Source organism: Macrobrachium rosenbergii, chromosome 6 (assembly GCF_040412425.1).
Source record: "Macrobrachium rosenbergii isolate ZJJX-2024 chromosome 6, ASM4041242v1, whole genome shotgun sequence".
Taxonomy (NCBI): domain Eukaryota; kingdom Metazoa; phylum Arthropoda; class Malacostraca; order Decapoda; family Palaemonidae; genus Macrobrachium; species Macrobrachium rosenbergii.
This window is the reverse complement of record NC_089746.1, coordinates 62,302,163-62,328,942: the sequence shown is the minus strand read 5'-3', so window position 1 is coordinate 62,328,942 and position 26,780 is coordinate 62,302,163. Positions and strand designations below refer to the sequence as shown.

Genomic DNA, 26,780 nt, shown 5'->3' with positions numbered 1-26,780 from the left:
ATTTACTAAATCAAAAGCAGCACTAAAATCTACTTGAATTGCTCTACACTCAAAACCCTTATCATGGTTCCCTGGCAAATGGCATGTCAAGTCTAAAAGAGCATCGCAATTACATAATTGCTTCCTGTATCGCATTGACTATCAGCTAACAATCCTTTAGATTCCACATACTTATATAGTAGCTTAAAAATTAGTTTTTCAGCAACTTTATAGAACACGGGGAGAATAGTGATTGGCCTGTAGTTATTGCAGTCTGCAGATATGCCACTCTTTGGAACAGGCACTGTATTACTGTACTAAGCTTGCGTTCAGCTTGCACTCATCCACAAAGATACTGTATACTGACATAAAAATCAATAGAATCTACTAATCTTGGGAGACAACACACTAGAAACTTTTTAAAAAAAACGAAGGGAAGAAACCATCAGGATTTCTCCATCCAAGCTATCAAGATTATCCAGAATTTTCTTAACATTCCTGGAGCAAAATGCAAATTTAGTAAGAATAGGTTCAGGATGACAAGTATCTGGGAGAGGGATACCCTTAGCTGATTGTTTAGCTTCAAAAGATCAATGAAGTAGTTCAGCCTTTTCCCTAGGGCCAGTAACCAATTTACCACCATCTGTTAGTATTGGTGGAATGGAAGATGAGCCTGACCTGGTCCACCACAGATGAGGCTGAGTTTCCTCTTCAAGGAATTACTGTAATTTCTCTCGGCTGTATGGTAAGTTCTATTTGCAGCATGGCAAGACTCAACAAAAATGATGTAATTTTCACTTCGACGATTTAGTCTCCATGCGCTGAATTTGGCCTGCTTGTCATGGTAGGCTCATCTACATGTATCATCAAACCATGGCTGGTCATTTGTCCTAAATCTGATGACCTTTCAAGGGACATATCTTATTAAAACAGCCATCAGCATTTCATTTAACTTCTTGGAATCAGGATCTAATATAGCAACTGAAATATCAAGTGCCTGACAAGCTTCAATATTGCGATCCCAGTTGGCTTCGGATTTCAGCCAGGCCGTTTTTCCAATGGTGGGATTAGGAATATATTGATTGACAGATATGTCCATCTATCTCAATGGTGCAATGATCAGAAGTGTGCCTATATATTCACAGACCTTGAACTTCACTACAGCTGGAACATCTGTGAACATCAGGTCTAATCTATTACCAGAAGTGTGCATGGGTTACTCAATTAGCTGGACAAAATCGGATACACAGAATTCAAGAGCAGACCGGCCATGTTGATTTGTAGAATTTGAATTTAGCAACTCACTGTGCTTTGCATTAAAGTTGCCACAAATTACGAATGAAGCTTTTGAATCCCGTGATTGACCCATACTAATCCTTTCCAAAAGACAGTCATATATACAGTAGAATCACCGACATTTGGATTGCAGTGAACAGCAAATACGTAAACATTGTAGAACTTACTGAAAATTTTAAAACAAAGAACTTCATGGCAACTATGCTCCAGATTTTTCTGACAATAACAGATTTTTCTGACGATAAGTATAACACCTAGCCTAGGTCAATAGTTCACACATACACATTTTGTATCCCATGTATGGTATTACAATATGATAACAACTGATAACTTGCTGTATAAAAATACATTAATGGTCAGGCTACCTACCTACCAAATCGTGTCATTTACAAGAGAGAGAAGGGTTGCATTTTTTTTCAAAGTGTATCTATGCAGTATATTTTGTTACTCAAAAAGGTAGATAATGCCTTTTGCATAAGTTTTTCTGTTTAAAGTGTAATGGTTGTTGTTCATTAGCATACAGAATATTTACAGTTATGTGGTATTGACAACATTAGGTGTGGAAGGGTACAGAGTTGCCCTTGAACAACCTATATTTTTTATTCGCCCTTATATGGATTTCACTATTATCCGACAGGCCCTTGGCTCTATTAATCTAGATGATTGAAGGATTACTACATGCTAAGCTAACCTAGCCTCTAGTGACATAGGCTAAAAGTGTATCAACTAACAAGCTACTATTGCACTATATTACATGTACCTAAGTGAACTAAAGTGTACTGAAACAATTTTATAGTTCTTTCAATGCTTACCATAACACCAAGATCATGTGGTTATATCAGCTAACTGGATTTAAAACATTACTATATATCTTTTTTGAGTATTTAAATGTGCAATTCTACTTTTTACTATATAATGTACTGAAATATTTCACTTTATGTATTGTACTGTTTTATGATGTTAGTTGATTCTAATTTTTATACATTAGACTGTAGTTCATTCAATACATGGTGAACAGCAGCAGCTAAGAGACAACAACCCTATTTTAAACTTTTTAACAAAATTTATTTTAACTGTCATAAATTGTTTTTACTTACTAAGTTCAAAACATGTCTGTGTATTTCACTGTTTTGATATGTTTCTTTAAAATATGTTATTGAAACTCATTTAAGCATTTTCATTAATAGTCATACCAAACCATGCACATGAAATTTATAAAGTATGTACTCTACAATAACCACATACTAGAAAATTAAAAATGCATAAAAGGTATACTGTAATTCAAAACTATTTTATCTTTTCTCAAAAAAAAAAAAAAAAAAAAAAAAAAATTATAACAATGATCTTACCAAACACACCAACACAAATCATGACCAAATCAAAATATCTAGATGTTTTCAAGCTAGCTTAACCAATTGATGCATGGGCCTAAGGTGCAATAAACTGACTAATTACAGAATAAAACTTCTAATAATAAAACAGGTTTTGACGTACAAAAATACCTGTTTTTGCTAGCAGCTGTGAGTCCTCAAGGGAATTACACTCTCCATAAGACAGACCAACCAATTACAAAGAATTCCCTTATAGTTGGTCTTGGCCAGAATGGAGCCTGTTGGCACAGTGCTAGAATATAAAGGACTCAGGACAGGAGTGTTCTATCTCTTGTCCTACAACAATTACCTCGGCTTCCACTACGTCTCGCTCGCACAGATGAGACAATAGCATATTTTGACCATCTTCATTACATGCCAGGTTTGTGCAAGATAAATGTTCACCCGAGTCCCTGTTAAATCCAAATTAACTATTTGGATACTTACCTAACATTAGTTTGCTTAAGTCTTCATGTCGTTAGGTACGATCAGCATTCAAAATAAACAAAAGAATGATGCTTGGTCGACCCAGATAGACTGTAATCACATATTTCCCATACAGTGGTGTTGGAATGTCTACATTCTTGTCAGTTCTTCATGGTCACCCACTAAGATGTGGGGAGGCATAAAAACTGTTATTTTAAAGTTAGCTGACTACCACACTTAACGAGGATGGTGGGTTAGTGCAGCCAAAACACATCTGGTGCAGCCAGAGAAACATCTGCTCAACTAAGAGAAATAAAAGTTTTTTTAAAACAGAAAAAAGCTTCTAAACATTCTTGCCTGCTATGTGATTCTTCCTGGTGAGTGCTGTTGCCAAACGGTGGATCCACTACAAATTGTAAGGTCCTCACAGCGAGACTTGTCGAAGGATCCTTACAGGGAAAAGGATCCTATCTCATAAAGTACTAGTGACTCCTATGCCAGAATTGAAAGCCCATAACTGACAATCCAAAACTAGAAACAAGGCAAGGTAAGCTGTGCTGACAACCTTCCAGTATAAAGACATTGTGAAGTTTTACTTTTCAATGATGGCAAATGATCAACACCAGGATTTTAAGCTAACAACCATAAGGATTAAGGCTTTCTAGATAAATCCTTACAGTTATAGAGAGAGGCTGAAGATTCAGGCACTGTCAATTTGATTTGTTTTGAGAAAAACAATGTCCCCTCTGTGACAAGCTTAAAGCTCACTAATACACTGCTTCTCAACAAAATTTGATGCTATCCAAACAAGGCAAGGAAAAACCGAGTTCCACGTCCACTCAGCTGTGCTGACAACCTTCTTTAGTGAAAGGGTCTTAAGGATATTAAGACATGTTTACAGTATAAAGACAAGCACCAAGTGAAAACTCACCACTGTTTTACTTTTCAATGATGGCAAATGATCAAACCAAAGAGTCCACACTTTGTTGCATTTCCTCGAAAGCATAAGTGGAGAAAAAGCTGACTTGATTAAACTGGGAGTTTTGCAATTAATAAAAAAGGACATAGCATTCTTAACTTCTTAACTCAAGGATTAAAACAAAAGAAACCAAGTGACCTGCAAATCTTGTCTCTGATTAGATGTTCTGCTTGGTACAAGACCTTCCAACTTGTCCAAAGAGGAAACCCACTTCTTGGCTCAAGGCTTTTAAGGGTTGAGATTCTCTCAGCAGTGGTAGAAAATATTTAACTGTCTCTGTTTGAAAAGCCCAAAAAGGATGTTGACCTTCATCCCCAAATAAGCAACTGACCAGGTCAGAAGCTGCATAGGATTGTCAACACTGATCAGAATACCCAACACCAAGACCAGACACAGAAGACAATCCTTTGTCCTAAAGATTGCCTGAAATGAGTTGGTGAGAACTAACTAATCATCCAAATTTAGGAGAACTCACACTCCAAGCAGATGACTTACTCCTGCTAATGGAGCAGAAACATGGGAGAATGTGTGTGGCATCATGCTCAGACCAACACACACTGCTTTGAATTGGAAGACTCTGAATTGGAAGACCTTCCCTTTGAAGACAAAGCATAGTTACTTCCTCCACTGAGGATGAATCACAACAAGGAAGTACGCATCCTGCATACTAACAGAAAGCATCCAGTCACCCTTCCAGAAGGACGATAAGGCCAAGTTGAATGACTCCATCAAAAATGAAGTAAAATTAACAAAATTTGCAGAGACTCGAAATGTCCAAAACTGGTCTCCATGGCCCCAAAAGGCCTTGGTAACAAGAAAAAGTCGTGATAAAACCTTGATCACCTCCTTGTGTAACAACTTTCTGATCTCCTCCTTCAAAACTCAACTTCCCTCTGTGGGAGAGTAACAAGAGCTACAAGTATCCTTCACTGGGAACGAACACTGTCAAGGTTGTTCCTGAAGCTTTGCCAGACACTCCAGAAACTCTGTCCATGGTTTCCTACCTGACCTTGTGAGTTTGAAACATCAGTTATGGTTGCCTCTGCGATTCCTCACTTAGAACATGAGCCTTGATCACCTTGAAAGAGCTCATTCTAGGGCAGTTTGGGCTGATATTCCATGAGGAATATTCATGTAGAAAAGGCTTCAGAGGCAGGACACTAGAGGGAAGACATCAAAGAATATGCTAAAAATTCTCTACTATCCTGATTCAAGGCATCTTAGGCAATGCCTTTACAGAATCAGGTAGCTTTAATGTCTTACTCATTTTGACAGGAGCCATGGTAAAAGCATGCAAAAGTGCACCAATCAATAGATTCATCTTTGGCAAAAAGGAGACGGTAAAATGGATCAACGCAAACTATGAATTGTTTAAAAAACCCAAAGGAGAATCATCTAATCAGGGCTGAAATACATCAAGTCTTAAGAACAGAGATGGTGGAAAAGAGTAAACGATAGGACTGACAGTCACATACCTAGGACTGCCAACACTGACACCATGGGAGGCTGTTTGGAAGTACCACATGGCTGGAGGGAGACAGCTGGATGGGAGAAGGTAAACAGTTCTCGCATGACATCACCACGGAAGACTAACTCCCCGCTTCAAGCTTCAACAACATATCCCAAGAGACAAAAGTTTTGACTCGAGTGACGAATATCCTGAGAATAAGCAGGAGCTGCTGCACAACACCAGAAGCAGTGGCAAAGGAAGGGCCAATAGTACAGTTGGGTACAGGAAAATATGAGGCAATAGACACAGAACTGAGTGAAGGGGGAAGTGTTCACACCACAAACAGAAGGAATAAATGATGAAACGGGGGGGAATGATTGCACAATTGAAATTGAAGTAGAGCTTCAGAGACTATCAAATAAACTGGAATACTCAGCTTACAGACCCTAGATAACTCAGCATGATCAATACCACTGTCACTCTTGCCAAATGTTGATAAAACGTAAGTCAGTTGATGCAAAGCACTAACCTCTACCGAAAAACCTTTCGATTATGAAATAGTAGAGAGCTGAGAGAGAGGTGGCAAGGGGCACAGACCTCCATCCAGTAATGAAAGCCTACTGACTTGGGGCAGTCCACAGGGCAGGCTACTGCCAAAGGCTCCACACTTCTCTTAAGAGAGAAACTGAAAAGGTCAATCAATGTGGGGGGAACAGCAATCTTTACCTATCTATTTCTCCTCATTCACACTGGGAGAATTAGAAGATGGAGAGGAGTAGGAGAAGAATGACACTGGAAAAAGAAAGAATAGCTAGAATCAACTTGTGACCAGACCTGACTGTCTGTATACACTAATGCTTCTCACATCCTCTGATACTTCTTAAAATTGTTCATTCTCATCAGACCATTCCTTACATTCTCATATCGAGACTGACTGATTTGATTCATGGTTACTAAAACTGGTGTTACAACATCTAGCTTATTGATGCCGTAATATTAAATATCAAACTAAAAGAAAAAAAATTGTTTAAAACAAGTTTCATATAAAAAATATCCAATAATTATACAGTATATGTGTATATATACATAGTAGTCCTTCAAATATCCAGAAACAGAGTCAAGGGTGCACAGATAATGGCAAAATCTGGATAAGGGCAAGTAAAAAAAATCTAAGGGTGTTCCAAGGCAACTCTGTACCCTTCCTCACCTAACCTTGTCAACACCACATAAACACTCAATATGCTTATAAACTACAACTCAAACTTTTAAACTGAAAACTTTATGCAAAAGGCACTTATCTACCTTTTTTTCTAATAGCTATAAGAAAATATACAGCATAAATACACTGAAAAAAAAAAAATGCAACTTCTTTTTCTCTCTCATAAATGACACTGTTCAGTAGGTAGATAGCCTACCTGTGTTTACCCACAACCTACCATGGTTTTACGACCATTAATATATTTTTATACAGCAACTTTCTTATCAGTTGTCTCCATATTATATTAGCAATGACCTAGGCTAGGTGTTACACTCACAGTATCCACTGCATAAGTCATTAAGCTAGGTGTTACACTCACAGTATCCATTGCATAAGTCATTAGGCTAGGTGTTACACTCACAGTATCCACTGCATAAGCCATATGTGTAATTACAACTGAATTTAAGATAATGGTAATGGTAATGAAACTGATATATTACTCATTACATCCATTTTTATTTTACTGTAATCTTATATCATTATCGTAATACCTGTATGTATAAAAAAATGCACGTCCGCCATTTGCACTGAGTAATGTTTATGTTCTCAGAATCAGCTGATTGAGCCTACTAGCAAAAGAATTGGACAACCTACTAGCAAAAGAACTGGACAACCTTTTAGCAAAAGAATTGGACAACCTACTAGCAAAAGAATGGACAACCTACTAGCAAAAGAATTGGACAACCTACTAGCAAAAGAATTGGACAACCTACTAGCAAAAGAATTGGACAACCTACTAGCAAAAGAATTGGACAATCATTTTTGTTGTGTTTATCTATACACAATATTGTGTTTATCTTTTGGGTTGTGAAAATAAAAAAATGAGAAAATACAGTAAAAATATAAATAAAGAATACCATAAATTATAAATAAAAAATCATAAGCTTAACAACAAAACACAAAACAAGCTGTAGCATGTCAGACATCTACCTAGCCCTCTTCACTCACCCAATGCTGCATCCCCAACCCCTCCCAGCCAGGGATCCACCTTCCAAAACAACCCATTCTCCATGAGTTTCTCTACACTACCTTAGTACCCCTCCTCTCCCATGGCGCCTAGCCATTTGACCCATCCCCCCCACTTTGGAAACTCCCCGAGGCCTCCCCCCTCCCCAAAACCCTTTCTCAGTCTTCCTGAGGTGGGTATGTGTGTGTGTGTGTGTGTTTTAAATGCCTGCCTCTCCATTTTATAGCTTTTACTTCTGTGTCAGTGGGAGTTTGACAGATTAAAACAAAAAACAAGAATACTCGTTTTCAGTTTTCTATGAATGTTCTTCCTCCATCCATCTACTTTCCCTATTCCCCCACCATGGGACTGTTGGGTACAAACACCCGTAGCCGCCAATATGCAAGTGCCGTAAACCCAGATTGCTGATAACCAAGGCCGCCGATAACCAGGGACTGCCTGTATACCTAAATAAGGGAGGATGGTTGGTTGTATGATAACATTGCAACTTGTGCTCCACTTGACATATACACCGCATGACGTTCTTCTGATTGCTAAAGATTTGGGATTATAAGTCCAATACTAGTTAAACTCCCGAAATCTTAGATCTCCCATGATCATGCCACAGACCGATGGACCAGATCCTTCTTCCCATGAGAGCTTAAACTAACACTGAATCTGATAGGAGAGCACCTATTGACCCAGGTTCAGGTAACAGGAAAGAACCTAAGCTTGAGTCTTGCCTGGTCAAAAATTTCCCAAAATCTTAAGACCTCAATGTAAAAACCGCTGCTTCGCTAAAAAGAGCTCTTATAAGGCCTGACAAACTCTTAGAAGTGATCAGTGGTGATAAAAAGTTCTCCACAGGAAAACCCTGAAGAATAAGAATATCTTTGACTCCAAAATGAAAAAACCTGCGCAGGGACTAATCCTTAGATTATGAAGCAGTTCTCTTTCTCCAATGCATGGCGGCAAGAAAGAAATATCTTGAGAGAGGCTCCCTTCACATAAACTGCATTAAAGCCTTGAAACATACGCAAGCCACAGCTAAAATGAAAGTTCTATATCCACAAAATCATAATGTTAACCTCTCCTTACAGAAAGCAACTAACTGCTTCAAAAAAGAAATTGCACCATTTATACCCTGGTTGTAAATCAGACACCTGATTCATCAATCAACAGAGGCACAAGCAATTTCCCTTCCGCCACAGAAAAAGGCAGGATAAGTCTTAGCCACCAAATATACAGCAATCAGTAGACGTGCGAGCAAAAAGCACACAAGTGATAGGCGTACTGTACAGGCAATAGGCGCACAGGCGTATGAGTGCAAAATAAAGGTGCTCCTAATCATAAGCATGCAAGCCATAGGCATACAAGCTACAGGCGTGAACGTGTGAGGCATACAAGCAATAAACACACACAATAGGCACACAAGTCATGGGCATGCAAGCAATAGGCGTGCAAGCCACAGGTGCACATGTAATAGGCGTACAAAACAAGGCGTGCAAGAGATAGGTATACAGGTAAGCAAAAGACGCACACGCAAGAGTGTAGCATGCGGCAACTGCGCAAATTTGCGCTCGACGCATGCTACTGGTGTATCAAAACTGCAAGGCGCATTATCACCACGGCCGAAAAAATACACAATAAACAAGAGAGCCCAAGAGAGTTTAAGCTTCTCACTAGAACCTAACTGATACTTATACTAGCCTTAAAATGCGAACGATCCTTAGCTACAGGGGATTGAAGCAAAAGGTAACTTTCCTTGACAAGGCTGCTAAAACTCGTTCAAATACTACCAGCAAAGACGAAGCATCACTGCTACCAATAAACCATTTACAGAGTTTACCATTGGGAAATGCAAATTGGGGACTGCACAGTACAGGCAGTCCCCAGTTATCAGCAGGGGTTCCGTTCCGACGGCATGACAATGAGTGAAAAATCATCAATTTTCATTTATTGGCGCCTCTGTTAGGTATGTATCAGCACAGAAAATCGCTGATTTTCATTGCTAGACAAGCGCCGTAAAACCAGATCGCTGATAACCAGAGACTTCCTGTAGCGACAAAAATTGGCAATTTTCAGCCAAAATGAGCTGATTTCTGCTTATTGCCGATAATTGTGTATTGGTGCCGATACATACCTAACAGAGGCACCGATAACCTTGGCACTTATTGGCACCAATAAGTGCATCAACGAAAAAGCGCCCGGTTATCAGCGTTTTTCGCGTATCATCATGCCGTCGGAACGGAACCACCACCGATAACCAAGGACTACCTGTATATTACTGATCAATATATATTCACATGGAAAAATATTATGAATCTGAAAGAAAATGACCAAGGAATTAAAGGGTGGTCTAAAAAACAAGTAAACAATGCGACAAAGTTTCTTTGCCACAATCGTGTTTTCTGTACAGCGTATAATGCTGCACAAGCCATGGCCCATGAAGCTTTCAGTCACAGCTCAGTGGTGGCCTGTCCTACAGTGCTGCCAGACGCATGATTATGGCTAACTTTAACCTTCAATAAAATAAAAACTACTGAGGCTAGAGGGCTGCAATTTGGCATGTTTGGTGTTTTGAGGGTGGATGATCAACATAACAATTGGCAGCCCTCTAGCCTCAGTAGATTTTATGATCTGAGTGCGGACAGAAAAAGTGCAGACGGACAGACAAAGCCATCTCAAGAGTTTTCTTTTACAGAAAACTAAAACTTAAAAGATTACCTAAGCAACATCAGGGAGCAACATTAAAATTTGAAATCAATGAACTGATTCAAAATTTAAAATGATACTGACTTCTTAACTTTCACATTAAAATTTAAAAATAAAAGATGTGATTCAATATTATAAAAACTTCACATCTGACTCTTCTTACACATGCAGAGCAGAGCACTAGTTTTCTCTTAACTCTTTCCACATAATCAAAATTAAAACCTTTATCTCTAAGAACTCTAGAGGCATTAACCCACAGATAAAAGCAACAAATTCAGCTGGAAACTGCTTTGAGTTATACTCGGTTGGTTCCACATTCTAATATTTAAAAACTTTCTATTCCAAGTAAGTAGAACACAAGGAAAAAAGCCATCTAACTTTCTATTCTCTTGATGTGACTAACTCCTGGTTTACTGGATACAGGATGGCTACTAAATACAGTTTTTACTTCTAAATTTTGAATTACAAAGTTACAAACAACTAATGGCAAAACAAAGGCTGTTACAATGTGTGTGTATAAATTACATATATTAAAAATAACTAAAAAAAAACACAATCATAAAAAATTAATTCAATGCTGTAGTAGTAGTCCCATATACTAGTTTCATATAATGTATAGGTTTCAATAAAATTTATACAGCACTGAGATTTGTTGGTTTAATTATCCCAGCAGTTGAGGCTTCCACTCTTGCAAATTTAGATAAGCAAATGTAAGTGACATTCATTTCAGCATTCACTATGCATGGACTGAATACATGTCTATACAAAATACAATTTTTTTCATGCATCCTAGCCTTCAGATATTTCCTGAGAGGCAGGAATCCAACAACTAAAAGCACTACAGTACTGTACTGTTTCAGCAAGTGCTAAACAATTCACCAAGGTAGACAAACTAGTGGCAGCATGGAGGATCATATAAGGTCACCCAACCAAAGATCTACCAGCAGCTGACAATTACATAAGACATGAGTAAAATGACAAATTTTTAAAGTAATTTATATTTTTCCTAACACGTTTCTTTCGGTTTTTACTTTCCTTAAGACTGGCACTTGATAAGGACACTTAACTAATACTCCTGTCATCTTTTTATATGCAAGAACTACCAACAGTGCTCAGATGGTGCAGTTTGTCCCTGGCTATATGGTGGGGATAAGAATTTTTGACTCATCACAAATATTCCTATAGGTGTGGTTCTGTGACCATGGATAACCATTACTCAGCAATGAGTATGTTTGTAACATTTTTTTCCCCAGTGGAATCACAGCTGCTGGTGCTTCAAAGAGATTAATTAACCTTATCTCACTACATTAATCCTGTTTAGTGTGATTAACGATCGAATGACTTCACCATAATCTGAATGAGAGATTTCATTGGATTTTACTGTAAAGATGATAAGTGCAACCTTCCTTTACCCATGGATGTATCAAACTTTCCCTTTCTTGTGTTACTGTCCTACATTTTCTCAGAAATCCTTGTAATAGTATGCGAAGGTCTTTAATCACCATAAAATTAAGCTGCAAACTTTGCATTGTGTAGTTACAGTAAATAATCTCTGCCCTTGCTTGACAAGGTGCTTTTCTAGTACTTTACAAAACTTGCAAATAAGATTGAGAAGTCACTTCCCGTGGTGAAAACAAAATGGAAGGCTAAGAATATGATTCTTACATATAAGCTGTCTTGCAACCCTTGTCCATTTGACAAAACATGATTCATCATGTACTCCCATATTTATTTATTATAAAGGACTGAAAAGTGTACCCTTGTGCTGGTCAATATATAATGCAACATATCCAAGAAATAACCTTATCACTTGATAGGTCATTATATTTTCTTTCACGTTTATGACCATCAACACCAGGCTGAATGGTCTTCGATAAGGAAACCTGTAGAACATTTGTAGAATGGTTTCAATTCTGTGAGCTGGATGTGACAGATTCATATATCATACATTCAACTGCAGCTTTATACATTATGTTTATTACATTTGTTCTAGTTAGCTTCTTTCTTAATATCAGGTGCCCACACATGCAGGGTGCATAAACAAGTTTCAATAAGATGCTTTGGTTCTGATGGTTGAGTTAGCCTAGCAACACGCTAATCCACACTTACAAGTTTGGAAAGGCAACATCTGTAGCATTCTTGAATGCTTACAGGATACTTAATTTTCTTATGAAACAGAATTTGTTTGGAGATCTGTGCCTTCAGGTGTTTTGGGTGCTAAACAATACCCTAAGGAGGATCATTTGAAATCATCCCATGAATGATCTGCCTGCAAATGACACAATTCATACTCTGACTTTTTCGTCCAAGTTCTTATTTTCCTTCAGACCAGCACTGACGAAGGACACTGGACTAATACTTCTAAGATTGTTCAGATGACAATATCTGCAATATGCATTCGGCAATATGGTGAAAAGAGATTATGATACAGGTTGAAACCCTAACACCGCCACAGACACTCAAGTTGATAACATATTTATAAGACCATCCTTTAGCAAAAGCCAAAAGAGAAATGACTTTGTCTAGGAACTATTTTAATAACTAGAAAAATCATATGACTGTGCTTTAAAGTTATACTGTATGGCTAAATAAGCCCTATGATAAAAATCATTACAGGTGAAGTGAACCACAAAGTTTTGTGAAGGAAAAAGTAGGTACACACCGCAAGGCACAGATCACACACCAAAGTACAGTTTCATTCATTTTTAAAGTGAAAGATCTCCAAATTCTTCTGGTGGCAAAAGTAAGCAGGACAATCATTACTGCTAATGATCTGTCTCTGCATACACAGTAATCTGATGCAAAAAAAAAATAAATAAATATAAATGTCAAGTAAGTTATACCAATAAACTGAGAGGTTAATCTGCCATGAATTTATAAAGTCAGAAAAACCATTTCAAGTGCAAATATGAGGTGGTGAGATTACCTTGTCAAGGCCACCAGTTATTCATTACTAAGTACAGTTGTCAAGAATACATTTGAAGGAGCCATGACCACCCACACTTTTAGTGTGTCTCATGTCAGTTAGCAGAACTTTCCATTTATAGTATTGTTAGAAAACCACATTACTCCTTCAAACCTGGGTCATCTCATTCATGCAACCATGCTACAGTTTACAACATAGGCAAGATTACACTTGAAATATTAAAACAAAATGCTCTAACTTCCTCTAAGTAGCAACAAGGAGGAAAAATTTTGAAAGCCATGTCATGAACAGAATTCATGCCAAGGACAAGAGAATCAAAAACCTGAACATTTTTTTGTTAAAAACATTTCAAGCTGCTGTACTAAAATCTAAACCCATTTTTGAATCAGTCAAATCTATTATATACATATGCACTAATAAATCTTCATACAAAAGTTGTCAATCCAAATAAAAAAACATCACAGTATTATAAGAGATACAGAATCCTACTTAACACAGCAAAAATGGTGATGAAAAGGAGATAAAGAATCATACTCAACACAGCAAAAATGGTGATGAAAAGTTAAATGTATCATCCACAAAGTACAGTTGTACAGTACCAGAGACTTCGGTTCACTATAAAAACAGAAGTTTTACTTTCTTATATTTATTCCAGGTAAAATAAATGAAAATCAACAACATAGTACTGTCCTCCCAAACAAAAGCTACAAATAAAAGTCAAAAGGGAGAGGGGAATGAGGGGGCTATACAGACAATTAAATTGACTGACTTGTCTTTGAAAGATGGAGGAGCACTAAAAAAAAAAAAAAAAAAAAAAAAATAAAAGCTCACAAAAAGGTTGGTAAGAGGAAAAAAGTCACTGAAGTGAGAAAATGATCATCTGATCTTCAACAAGGAAAATGTGAGAAATTGTGACTTCAGCTCCAGGAATGGTGGCCAAAATAATAATAAGAAATATAGTTAAGGTAGTTTTCTGTTCACACAACTACTAATGATTTCCATGCTAACAAAGAAAATGGCATGCATAAGGTATAGTAGAGTACAGTAGTCTAACATCTGTCAATACTCTGTCTCCAGCACACCAGAAGCCTACTCACATTTTTGGTAATAACCTAAATGTTTTGGAAATAACTGAGTCCAGTTAATAAATCAATATAATACCCACATTTAAAAAAAAAAAAAAGTGGAATTCAAGTCATGAGAACAGTGAAGTCTTAAAATGTGATTGTACAATTATAGTCAGAGAGTGAAGTTCACCTAAGTCTCATAAAAAAACAGGTTTTGACGTAGGAAAAAACTACTTTTGGTAGCCACTGTTCATCCTCAAAGTGAGATTCCTTGCACAGCCCAGCTTTTCCAGATAACAACTGCAACAAAGTCTGGGCCTGTTACAGTTTGTGTCTGTGGTAGATCTAATCCTCAGACTGCAACTGAAGGATGTAAATGGAGTCTGGCTCTCACATGTCAGGAAAAGACTGTGATTTCCTTCATCTGAGATTAGGAAGACACTCTGTCCACGGGCCTGGAAGGGGTCTCTGACAAATGGGCCGACTCCACCGTCTGTATAAATGTTAATACATATGGATGTCTCCTTCACAGTTGGGGAGGCCATTAGGAGAATGCAGGTAGTGGGAATATTGTCACCTGTTCTAAGGTGCTTCCACATCTGGAAGTAGACCTCTTTTGCCACATGCGAGAACCATCAACTTCCAGTGTATGTGTCTCTGAACCTGGACATTCAGGCAATAGCAAGAGATACATTTCTACAAGGCTGGAATGAATGAAGGATAATCCAAGCAGTCCCCGCTTACCAGCAGCATCGGTGTTACGCCACTTGGCTAGCGACATCATCAACCGGATTTTCGGCACCGATCTCCGGTTTACAGCGCCGTTTAGTGGGGATTTCAGCACCGATCTCCAGTTAACGGCACCGATATCCAGTTGGCTGCGCCATTAAACGGGGTTTTCAGCGCTATTATCGCTGATTTTCCGTTAGCAACCATTGGTTGGGGACGGAACCCCGCCGTTAACCAGGGACGGCCTTTATACCTCAGCCCCCCTTTGTCCTTGGTTTTGGAAACTTTCAACAATCTTCTAGCTTTCAATGGAACCACTTACCTACTGGACCAGAATCAGTCGACCAGTCACTGGTTCCTTATTACTTCAACAACAGGTGAGAGAATAGATTCCACTACCGTCTGCTGTTCTACCCCAGACAGAGGGAGGGGGAGTCATCTATGCATCCTCCTTTCTGAGCCATGGCCTTCATATGTGGACTTCTAAAATCTAGTCTATCATGAACATTATTTACCTAACATTGCTAGGTACCTAGCTCAAAACTATGGACTTTATCTATTCAACATACAGTCTGTGTGGAAAATGTGGTTAGCTTGCCTCCAGAGTGAGAGCCCAGATGAAATATTTTGAAACAGTTTCACGTTTTACTACACGTATATATTTTGAGGTCAAGCACCTCACTATTACAACACTCACAGCATACAAGGCAGCACTATCGGAACCCTTGCTTTATGGCTTTGGAATCGATTCTCATATAGGAACTGTCAATTCCCTTCCCCATTCTTTTGCTCTGCAAAGGCCAACTCCAGCAGAGTTTACCATTCCCTGGTCACTGAATAAGGTTCTTAGACTCCTGTCCCTTCAATTCAGTGGGCCCAATACAACTGCAACTCATATGCTCCAAACGGCGGTCTTTCTGACTGTTTTGGCATCAAGGAGCTTGGATTATCAAACTGGGCTCTCTTAGACAAGGACACTGTTTTGTCACACATACATCTAGTTAAATAATGTTTTCTCCAGGCCTATAATTCCTGGCCAAGAATAAGGACCTTTTCATGGAAAAAATCCCCATTTCTGATAAATGAATTCAGCATTTCATATAAAACATTATGCCTGGTTCAAGCACTCAAGGTTACCTAAATGTTAGATAGCACTATTATTTGTTCCTTCATTAAACATGCAGACCCTCAATCCTTTCCTAAGTTGCATGACATGCAAAAGGTGAGTACTGTACATCGTTAACTATCTTTGGAAATGTTTCCTTCAAAGATGTCTGAGTGTACAGGGTGGTTATTAGAGGTAGCATTCCTGAACCAGGGAAGGCACGATCATTCTTCAGCCAGACCCAACAATAGGTAAGTCACCGTAGAACCACAAGGGATAATACACACAGTACATAGGTTCGTGTGTTTCCTGTACTTTATTGCCAAACCCTAAAGGGTCTCCAAAATAAAGAAAAGGGTCGATAACCTGTGACTTCACCTTGGAGAAAAAATTCCTGAAACACTATTGCCATGAGACAGGTGGTCAGGCTGAGATTTTGCCAGGGAAGGCGCAATAATCCCACAGCCAGACTCGACATAATCAAGTGAGTCACATTAGAACCACAAAGAATAATATACATATTGGTTTGTGTAATCTCCTGTTCTTTATTGCCAAACACTAATGGGTCTCTGGAATAAAGAAAATGGTTAATAACCTGTGACTATACTTTTACGTGTAACTCCCTTAATTGCATATAAAACCATCATAATCACACCTAATTATTCACCTACATAAGGCCTATGGGGATGGACTTACTGTGGTAACTCGAACATAAAAGATGTAATAGCTAACAGTTGATCGATCAGAACTTTTGCTGAAAGTCACCAAATAGCAAGGTAATGTGCATTCAATAAATATGCCAAGTTATACTAAGGAAGCAGAACTCATATAACCTTCGGAAGTTAATCTCCAGTTGATCTCTGAGCCTGTTAATCTGAGCCACACCTTCAACAAGCAGTGTACTTTAATTTTTGTTCACTGGAAACACAAAGTCACTAAAAACCTTGATAACTGGGGTGAAGAATAACCAGATGGGTTTCTCCCATAAATTTATCAAAATGTCTGAGGAATTTGCTCCCAAACTCAGCTAATTTTATTGCTAAGTAGATACGTCTTCTTTATAATATTAACAAGACAGTCTCATTTCATTTCTAGACTCTTAGTTTGGCCTACATTATTTGTCTCCATAAATATAGAGTAAAAACTGGATCATCAAGAAACATCAAGAAAGTTGAAAAAGGCTGAAAACAATGCAGGAGGTTAAAAAAAAATGCCATATTAATCCTTTAATAATGCCTTCTGCATGTCAAGGGCAATCTACCCTACTGCTATGTATTAATGGCACTGTATTTATCTTCCAGAATATTTTGACTGAGCAGATGTTATGCAGTAAAGAGCTCTTTCAATGGACTGTTTAAGTGGTGACTAAAAATATTACTAGGCAATCTTCATCACTCCTGTGCTTAGAGAGTACCTGTACCTCAAGTCTACAAGCTGTACTTGTTTCCGGACAGCAGGCTTACTTACATGAACCAATTAGGTGTATATATGTGATGCCCTTAAGATCTAACAACCGTGCTCAATACAAGACAATGTTGACACTAATTTTCGCATCACATCTAACTTGATTAGCCATTAGGCTCTTATTCACGCTCTATACGAGATTTCTAACTTCAATGTTGGAGACTACATACATGAACAAGTACTTATTAAACAACCGGATCAAAGAATTGTTGTTGGCGTCTCTACTGAGGACATCTTTACTGCCTCAAGCTCCATGGATAGGGTCTGGAACATTTCTTGTTTTTATTTCAAAAATAAAACAAGATAACAACAGTACACAGATGTTGCAACTACTGAAAATTCAAACGACCTGAACCAAGTGAAGCACAGCTTAATACAAAACAGACTACTGTATGCTGATCTGATATTAAGGCACAGAAAGAAAATACAGTATTAGAAGGTCAAGGGAATAAAAAATGAATAGCATCAAAATGTGGCCTCTAGCAATTGAGCAAAGAGGATGGTATAATCATGGCAAAGGGAAACTGGCATAAAACAGGCAGGGAAGAGAATACAGACGTATAAAGAGGAAGTGAAGAGAGCTTAAAAGGTAAGTGGCAAGGGAAAGCTGAGCTTAATAGTCAGGCACTTAAAAGTAAACAAGAAAAATGAGGCACTTTCTATGAGAGAAAATGGGCTTAAGAAAGATGGAAAAGGTGTGAAGGAATAAAATATATGAGGAAAAATGGAAAAGGTATGAAAGGGCAAAAGTATGGGAGGAGAGTGAAATAGAAGAAACTATAAAGCTAAAAAAAATTACCATAAAACACCAGCAGCAATACTTGAAAAATCTTACGAGGGAAAATACATACTAAAGGATGTTGGGATGAGAACACCAATAAGAAAATAAAATCTGAGGGAATCAAAGGGCCTTAGGAAGATAAAAAGCAGAGAAGCCCCAGAACTAACCAAAATTACAGGCAGTTTCCTACAAGAATGAGATTGGGAAAAATGGCAGGGAGCACAACACTATGTGGAAATTGCTGCAGATGATGGTGATGACTGCTGTTATTCGATGCCCACAAATGACCTTGCATCCAGCATCAATAATAACCCAAAACTGATAAGTGAGCAGTGCAGATGGTGGAGTACCATAGGGTACGAGGCTAAGCCCAAGGTAAGCTTAATAACTTACACATCACCTTGTACTCACACCACAATTTACCTTTCACAGGGAACTGTAATTAAGAATACTGATTACTTTCTGATAACTGACATTACAGTTAACCTTAAGCTGTAACACACCAAAGCACTGCTTGTTACAAGGCCTATATCTACACCAGCAGTCCCTGGTTAACGGCAAGGGGTTCCGTCCCCAGCTGAGTGCTGCTAACCGAAAATCGGCGATAATAGCAATGACAACCCCTCTTAATGGCACCATTAACTGGACATCACCACTGTTAACTGGAGATTGGTGCTGAAATCCCCACTTAATGGTGCTGTTAACCAGAAACTGGCGCTAAATTCCCCAGTTAACGGCACCGTTAACCGGAGATCAGTGCCAAAAATCCGGTTGACGACGTTGCTAGCCAAGCGCCGTAACACTGAAATGCTGTTAATTGATGCCGTAGGTAAGCGGGGACTGCCTGTATATGAATGGTATTAATATCACAAGCTCCACATCATTTTTACTGCTTACTGCCTGGATGTCAGCAACATTAGACCTCTAACTTTTGTCAAGAATATAGCAGCAATTTCCTTTTTCGAACAATGAAAATTAGGATTTAGATCACCTGAACGATATCCTGTTTAACCCTCTCCCATAAATACTCAATATAAAACTTCTGTCATTATCTTCAGTTCTTGCTTAGAACACCAAATTTCAATTTAGAGGTGTAAATTCTGGTAACAATGTCAAACACAGAGGTCTTTCATTCTTTTACTATAAAACTGAAAGGTGTCCTTGGAAGCTTGTTGTTACTAGAACTCCCATATTCAGGAGAGGCTCTGAGACTAGGCTAATTTGAAACTCAATAGGCTATGTCATTAGTCCTCCTCAAGCACTGCTGTTTATGTAAGAACATATTTACCTGTTTGTTCTTATTTATTCATCCAATTATGTTCAACAGGATTCTTGGAAAGTTAAATATTGACCACCACTGCAATGGGTGTCAGTCTAGAAAAGGAGCATTAACAGACATTTGATCTTGCTGAGGCAACTGAATTATATCCACATCTTGTGCATTGATGTTTGATGGATCCATGAGAGAGAGAGAGAGAGAGAGAGAGAGAGAGAGAGAGAGAGAGAGAGAGAGAGAGAGAGAGAGAGAGAGAGAGAGAGAGAGAGAACTGAATTATATCCACATCTTGTGCATTGATGTTTGATGGATCCATGAATGAGAGAGAGAGAGAGAGAGAGAGAGAGAGAGAGAGAGAGAGAGAGAGAGAGAGAGAGAGAGAGAGAGAGAGAGAGAGAGAGAGAGAAATTGTTTGGAGAATGTAACCCTTAGTCTCACTTCTTGCTTGTGTGTTGATACAATGAAAGCTTGTATACATAGCCTAGGCTATATGGTCAACAATTCAATAACAAAAGGTTTTGTATTCTATGGAAATTTGACACATCTATCATCAACAAAAGAGTGGATTCAGTGGTATGATTTAAAACAGGATCCTTTATCTACATGAAAAGATAAGGGCAAGGGCACAGATTAGATAAACTGCCTTCAACCCTCTTTTGAAAGGAAACAAAGGAAAAAGTTACAAATAACAAAAAGCCATGATCCAAAAAGGAACGCTGAACTTTTCTGGTCATTTTTCATTAATCATTGTCTGTTCACACACTTGGAAACTCCGCATCACACATCCTCTCTCTCACGCTATTCCATTTCTTTAGTCTTGGTCACTAATATTTTCATGATAGCTTTTCCGTTTACAAGGTCAGATATGAAACTAGTTCTCTTCATTTTTTAACAGATCTTCACCTGCCTACTTTTTCAATAGTTCTTGGGGCTTCCTACACGTCTTCATCTACCTACTTCCACTTACTGCTTTCTTGGTACAAAAATTGCCTGACACACTCTTCAAAAACCCTTCAGTTTTCCAAAACTGATAGTTGGAATTTCCCAACAATTCTTTTATTATGCAGTTACTATGGTTTGACCAATTTATGAAGAGACACCGGCTGTTGACTTGAGTCAGTGCACTGATGCCATACATAAGTAGTGCTGGGCATAGGCTATATGTTCTCTCAGTAAATTTTACTTGTTTTTAGAATCATTATCTTTTATTAAGATTAAAATAATAAACCTAGTAACATGGTATATGATTTGATGAACTCTGCCAATTTTCCTATCAACTTAAAACAGGTCATTTATCGGATGGTTAAGCTGCATAACCCACAACAGAATTGAGGATTATTCTCTTATGATACCATTCTTAAAGCGGCAATGCTTGATCCACCTTCGACACACTTAGTGAAATACTACTAAATTTCTGTACTAAAAGAAAATCCCTACTTGTGAAAAGATTTCACTGGATATGGAAAATATATGATGTATGTAAAGCAAGGAATCATTTCATGAAGATTCAAAAAGCTGTTTAAACATAGCAAAGGAAAATTACTGAGAAAACACAACAGCATGAAAAAAAGATGTGTATAAAAAACGAATGAAAATAAGTTTTAAAATAAGAGCATATTCCCATTGAAATTTTGTAGGACTAGTAGTTTTTACACTTTTGTTACTGCTTTCACATTACAGCACCTGTATTTGAATTTTACGTGTAAATACGTAGCTTCATAAAAGAAAAAACATTCATTATGAGCAAACTCCAGTACACATACACCATTACATGTATAAACAACACAAAACCTGAATCCGGAGGGTTAAACCTGGATTTGCATGGCAATTTTAAGAATGGATCTGAGTATTCTCAACGGAAAAAGGCTTCTGTTTATAAAGGTAGGACTTAAAGCACGAAGTAGTAGTGGCAACTAAAGTACATACTGACCCAAGGAAATAGCCAGAGTCTCTTCCTAAATTTGCTGCACTATATCCTTTGTCTCACAACTAGGATGCCCTTTGAGTCATTCTCAAGTCAGAGTCCCATAAAATTAAACCAACATCAGCTTCTGTTAGAGCTTCATCGTTAAGAAGAGAATAAAGAAGGTACAGTAGTTGGTATTGATTTGTAAATCAAGGTCATTGAAGTCTTAAGGAAGAAAAGTAAATGACACTGCACTTAAGTCAGTCACTCAACTCCGACTTCCAGGTAGCCTATTCCTTAAGACAGGGAGGTAAACATTAGCACAATGCTTGGAGCCATCCACCTGCCCTCTCTGTTACATGCTGATTGCAATCACCTGGCGAGACAGGTCACATTTCTACTGCACAAAGAAAAGGAATCAAAGCAATTGGAAGAAGGACCTGTACTCATATTAGTCGACACCACTGATTCTCTCGTCTGGTGACAAGTCTACCCTAATAACTTTTGAGGTATGTAGTAACCAGTAACTTCTCATTACTCAATTCAAATGGCAAAGAGTCAACCCTTTAAAAAATATATTTTTGTAAAGCACCAACTATTTTTGTAAAAACAGTGGTCTTCGTTGTACAGTATTTACACTACCATCTGAAACTGGAGATTGGAATAAATATAAATTCTGGACCCTGTTGTATGGCATGTAATGTACTGAAATGACTAATATAGTATGGTATTTCAACTGACAACTTATTGCCAAGTCAATTACAGTACAGTAATTGATATCATCACCTTCAGATATGACATGTCATTGCCCACACAAAACCCAATGAGATTGCAAAGCCAATTCTGTGAATGATGACTATGATTAATGCATTGGAGATGTTCACAAAGAAAATTCAGCAGGTCAGATGTAAAAATAGCAGCCATGAGTAAAAAAAATGTGAAAAACAGTTCTAAAAGTATACCTTAGTTTAACCTGACCACTGAGCTGATTAACAGCTCTCCTAGGGCTGGCCCGAAGGATTAGATTTATTTTACGTGGCTAACAACCAATTGGTTACCTAGCAACGGGACCTACAGCTTATTGTGGAATCCAAACCACATTATATCGAGAAATGAATTTCTATCACCAGAAATAAATTTCTCTAATTCTTTACTGGCCAGTCGGAGAATCGAACGCAAGCCCAGCAGAGTGCTAGACGAGAATGATACCAACCCATCCAATGAGGAACTTAGAGGTTACACACTTGGTAGATTGATTAAAACTAAATTACCATTAGCTCTAAATTCTTCCAACCCTGTGTACAGCAAAAGCTACTGAATCAAAGAAAAACATTAGAATTTATAAAGCAAGTAAGAGATGGACTTACTCTTGTTACCTTACATCAGAACAAAGTTACAAACTGCAAAAAATAAGATCATGGAGAAAAGTGAATAAATTCAGGTAGAATGCTGAGTGGGGGGTCATAGATTTCTTGGGGGAGGGGGCCTCACCCCCTTCCCGGCCAAGTTTAGTCACAGTATTCAAGGTTAGGTTAAGTAAAGTCGAGTCTAGTTAGGTCACATTCTCCCTGAAATACAGTACAGGCAGTCCCCGGTTATCGGCAGGGTTCCGTTCCAGACAGCGTGACAACAACCGAAAATTGGCCATAATAGCGCCAATCCTCGGTTATCGGCACCAATAACTGGGGATCAGCGCCGTCGATAACCAAGGATCAGCGCCGATAACCGGAAATCGGTGCGATAACCGGAAATCGTTAATAACCGGGAATCGGCATCGAAAATCCAGTTATTGTTGTCGCTAGACAAGAGCCGTAAAAGTAAATCACCAATAACCTGCAGTAGCCCTGACCCCTCACTCTACAATCGCTCTAGAAAAATATTTCAGCTGATAAGAAAACAACCCAAGGATCAAGACTGCAAACTTCCCACAAGTTGAACACATAAAAATAACATGGAAACTGTGGCCAAAAGATTTGGTAAAAGGTGAAAACAACTAAAATATAAAATGCAAGGGATGAAACATTACATCACAAGAGTGCCCATCATATTTAAGGAATACAAAGACATATGATGACAAGCTATAGCCTAGGTATCAAATATGTGTTGCCATGTCTATGCAATATCATGTACAACAATACAGAGAAAATTGAAGATAAGCAGGACAAATGTAATGGAAAACTTGTAAAACTGAAGTGTTGGAAAGACAAGTTAGAGGACTGTCATTCAAAGGCACAATGCACAGAGAACAACTATAAATCAAGTATTGCTTGTGAACACTCAATAAGTGAAGAACCAAACTACATATACATAAATACACGAAAATATAATATAAAAAGCTGACTTATAGTGCATACATTGACCTATGAAAAAACACTGAGCTTGGAAATTAAGGTAGTCAATAGCCTATGCAAAGAGCACCTTCTAATACACAGAATATTAACTATTCAGTAGGATTCACAGCAAACTAAAGATGTGGAAATGTAAAGGCAAGAAAAACTAAGCTAGAGACATTATTACAAAAGTTGACATGGATAAACATTATTTATGAAACCTATACACTAAAAGCATAAAAAAAATGGGGACAGTCTGATGTACAAAAGTACACCTGTAGAATAGTTTGCCTATACTACCAAAGAATTTATGCACAGTTAAGCCATTGCTAACCATTGGATTGAGGTTAAACTGTGATCGACTAGAGTAGCCCACAATACTGATACCTCCTCGTGGCTTGACCATTTCTAACCTGGCCTATGGTGGCCCAAAAATGTTATCTCTGACTGCACAAAATTACACTGTCTGTCAAGACACATTTTGTAAAAGAAATAACTTGGATTAAAACACCATAATAATACAATATTTGGATACCATCTCCATAAACACAGCAGTCTTAATCTCAAATTCAAAAGACCTGACGTAGCTTCTACATATCAGTGGCCTATTCAAGCTTTGGCCTTTGAGCTTAAATGTAAACAAAACTGAAATGTAGAATGCAATTTTCTACTAAAAACAGTGTAGCCTTAAAATTATCAACTGCAGAAGCATCACATCCTCGGCTGAGCCTCACCTTGCGTGTGTCTGGCGTGTTGTTCTTGGGTGGCAAATCACGTCTCTGGAGACTTGCTACAGCAGAGCAACCGAGCAGTTTCCTTAGGTTAGTCTCCACTACCAAATCAACAGACGGCAACCGGAGGCAGTGCTCACTATTTCCCAACAATACACTCTTCAGCAAGTGAATATATGGGTGCAGACGACGGTTGTGATACTGATCCAAACACCTAGCTACCTCCGATGCACTCATGCATAGACAGGTGGCCTCAGTGACCTCCAAACACTGATGACACTGACGGCTGTTTGGATGGCTGACCTTAGACTTGCTAAGCTATGGTGACCTACAACTGCGGAAAGAAACTCTCCTCCTCCGCCTTCACTGGGCGAAGGATTTTTTTTTCCAAGCCTCTACCATTCGCGAATATCAAACTTAAAGAAAAATGGGCTGCTGGCCCTAGATCGTGTGCTATTCGTACAATCCCACCATTCAACACAGCACTTCTTCACTTTGCAACGACCGATTTCTCTTTGCTATTTATTGTTGCTGTACGAGCACCAGAAGAAAAAAAAAAAGTCTGCTGCTGCAACTCGAGACCAGCCTCATGTTATGTTACAGCGTCTCCTTTTAACATTGTCGAAATCAATCAAACGTTCGCCGTTCTCGTACCCTGCTTTTAAGGTCGACGCATGCCACTTCACAGCTGATAAAAGGTTCACAGTTCACAGTAGACTATTAATCACGTCGGCGATAACAACGGCTTTAATAATAATCCCGGTAATGCACCGACACCAATGCCAACACGCACAGGCAGGAGGAGGACGAGGAGAAGCTGGCCTGAATTCGAGGCTCACTCACCTAGTTTCTTCATTCACAACTTTTCCTCTCTCTCGCTCCTCAGTCCTCACTGCTGCTACTATGACTTCTCCCCCTCCTCAGCTGCACTGCCATCCACACTTGTACTGCTGCAGGTCTCCGTTACGATGCAGAGACCGAGGAAGACGACGGGCATTTTTTCAGCGAATACGAAGTAGAGGTGGCGGAGATGAACCAATTGTAGGGGGGGCCTTTGGCGGTCTCCTCAATCATATCGGACGCAACAGAAAACTCCCTCACACACACACACTCACACTCACTATATTAGCTTGACCTCAATTACCAAGCGTCAGTCAAATCCTGCTCTGCTGCAGAGCGTTCGTTCGTTCTGGTGCGCGCTCTTCTTCGCTCGCTCTCTCTCTCTCTTGCCCGCCACCACCACCTGCGATGTCTGTACGGGTGATGGAGGAGCTGCTGTTGTGGTGCTGCTGCTGCTGCTGCTAAGAATGCTGTGCTCTCTTACGCCTGGGCGATAATCCCCTCGACTTGCATGGTCACCATCACTGGGGTCGTGTGCGAAAAAACTCTTCTTCCTCCCGTGGCCATGGTCGAGCACATCAATGAAAATAAAATGATTAAAAACAAAGATAAAAATACTTAGCAAGCGCCATTGGCTAATGCTACCATAACTCTCCCTAATATACAGTAGGATAGCGGCAGGGCGAGAGACGATAAATAAATTTGTGTTAAATTCACTCTTCTTCCTCCTGCGAACACTAACCTTCAAAAGGCAGGTCAAACAGCGAGTGAAATTCAATAGAAGCTCTCCTCCAACGCAGCACCACCAGCAGCAGACACACACCACACACACACACTCACAGGGTTCACTCAAACTTCTTGTGACTAATGCACTAGAAATTTTATTAGATCCGGCCCTCGGGTGGTTTTCAAAACACTAAATATATCAACATCGGCGAGTATCTCACGCCACACATCCACAGAATCTGGTGAACTTCCTACAATGAACGGAAAGACGGGGGATATCCTTGTAAGACGACCTGATAAAACACACCTACGTCTTTCACCGACACGTGTGAACTGCAACCCCAGTCTCGAAATGACTGGCTTGAGGCTCAGCATTGACGAAAATGCCAACTGGTCATTTTCTGTAATATATTTTCTAGAATTCTTTGAGGTCAAATTTTACTTCCGCTGTCAGCCTGATCGGTGTATCCCTATAACTAC

The 26,780-nt window shown here is 38.8% G+C and overlaps 1 protein-coding gene across 1 annotated transcript in view; it reads right to left on the bottom strand.

Annotated features, from left to right (window-relative positions):
- The window catches only part of rdx (BTB/POZ and MATH domain-containing protein rdx), a 57,681-nt gene extending 30,901 nt beyond the window's left edge, over positions 1-26,780 (bottom strand). The window contains exon 1 of the mRNA XM_067105957.1: positions 24,738-26,780. Within this exon, the coding sequence (XP_066962058.1) occupies positions 24,738-24,971 (234 nt within the window). The 5' untranslated portion in view covers positions 24,972-26,780. The remainder of the gene's footprint in view (positions 1-24,737) is intronic.